This window comes from Formica exsecta, unplaced genomic scaffold (genome assembly GCF_003651465.1).
Source record: "Formica exsecta isolate Colony F162 unplaced genomic scaffold, ASM365146v1 C16352627, whole genome shotgun sequence".
Lineage (NCBI taxonomy): Eukaryota > Metazoa > Arthropoda > Insecta > Hymenoptera > Formicidae > Formica > Formica exsecta.
Genome location: NW_021847070.1, coordinates 1 through 854, shown reverse-complemented (window position 1 = coordinate 854; position 854 = coordinate 1). Strand labels below are relative to the sequence as shown.

At 31.7% G+C, this 854-nt stretch overlaps 1 protein-coding gene across 1 annotated transcript; it reads right to left on the bottom strand.

The window, feature by feature from the left end:
* Nucleotides 1–19: 19 nt before the first annotated feature.
* On the bottom strand, nt 20–848 carry LOC115236050 (H/ACA ribonucleoprotein complex subunit 2-like protein). The gene is made up of 3 exons (XM_029808278.1): nt 611–848; nt 393–465; nt 20–314 (listed from the first exon to the last, which is right to left on the bottom strand). Exons 1-3 carry the CDS (start codon nt 750–752, stop codon nt 83–85), a joined length of 447 nt encoding a protein of 148 aa, XP_029664138.1. The 5' UTR covers nt 753–848; the 3' UTR covers nt 20–82.
* Between the last annotated feature and the right edge of the window lie 6 nt (nt 849–854).

Here is an 854-nt window from a genome sequence, read left to right as displayed (position 1 = left end):
CAGGTCTGTAAATAATATATTTTATATTTAATTTTAATTTTATTTTTTTATATATAAAATAAATGTAACCTAAATATACAAGCTATAGAGGTGTGGAAAGCGTTATCATTGCACTTTTAACTTCATCGTACAAATCTTTATAATCTAGATGTTCTTTTATCAGCACCATGAGACTGCCACGCTTTACACCCATCGCTGTACCAATATCCAATCTTGATGGAGTAAAGCAATAGGGAATATTTTTATCTTCGCATACAATCGGTAAATGACACATAATTTCGATGGGATATACATCTCCCGCAAAGACAACCAAACTAAAATATAAAATATTTGTGATAATACCTTGCAATCAACGTGCAATTCATTATCCATTTAAAGAAACTGTAGCTTACCCTGTTTCACCCTTACGAAGGTGTTTCTGTACATCCTTTAAGCCATTGCGCAGATATGTCTTGTGCTTGGATGCTGTAATAAATAAATAATTGCCTACATATAATCAACATATATATGTTAATAAAAATATATATTATATATTATATTACATATTATAGATCGTATTATATATTTATATTTTGGAAAAATGCTAATGATAACAACTGAAACAGCTTACCTTTCTTTATACATTTATAGATCTTTTTGGTTAGTTTCTTAGGTGCTATAGGTTTGGCAATAGCATTCACAAGCTGTAGCTTTTCCTCATAGCTTATTTCTGGAGCATCAATGTTTTCTTCTTTTACTATACTCTCGTCCATGGTGTAAGTAACTTCTTCTTCTTCTTCTTGTGAATGGCACCGGGCCTGAGATACACTGGCCCACACGGCCAAGTCGATGAATATAAATAGCGCTAATGTTGT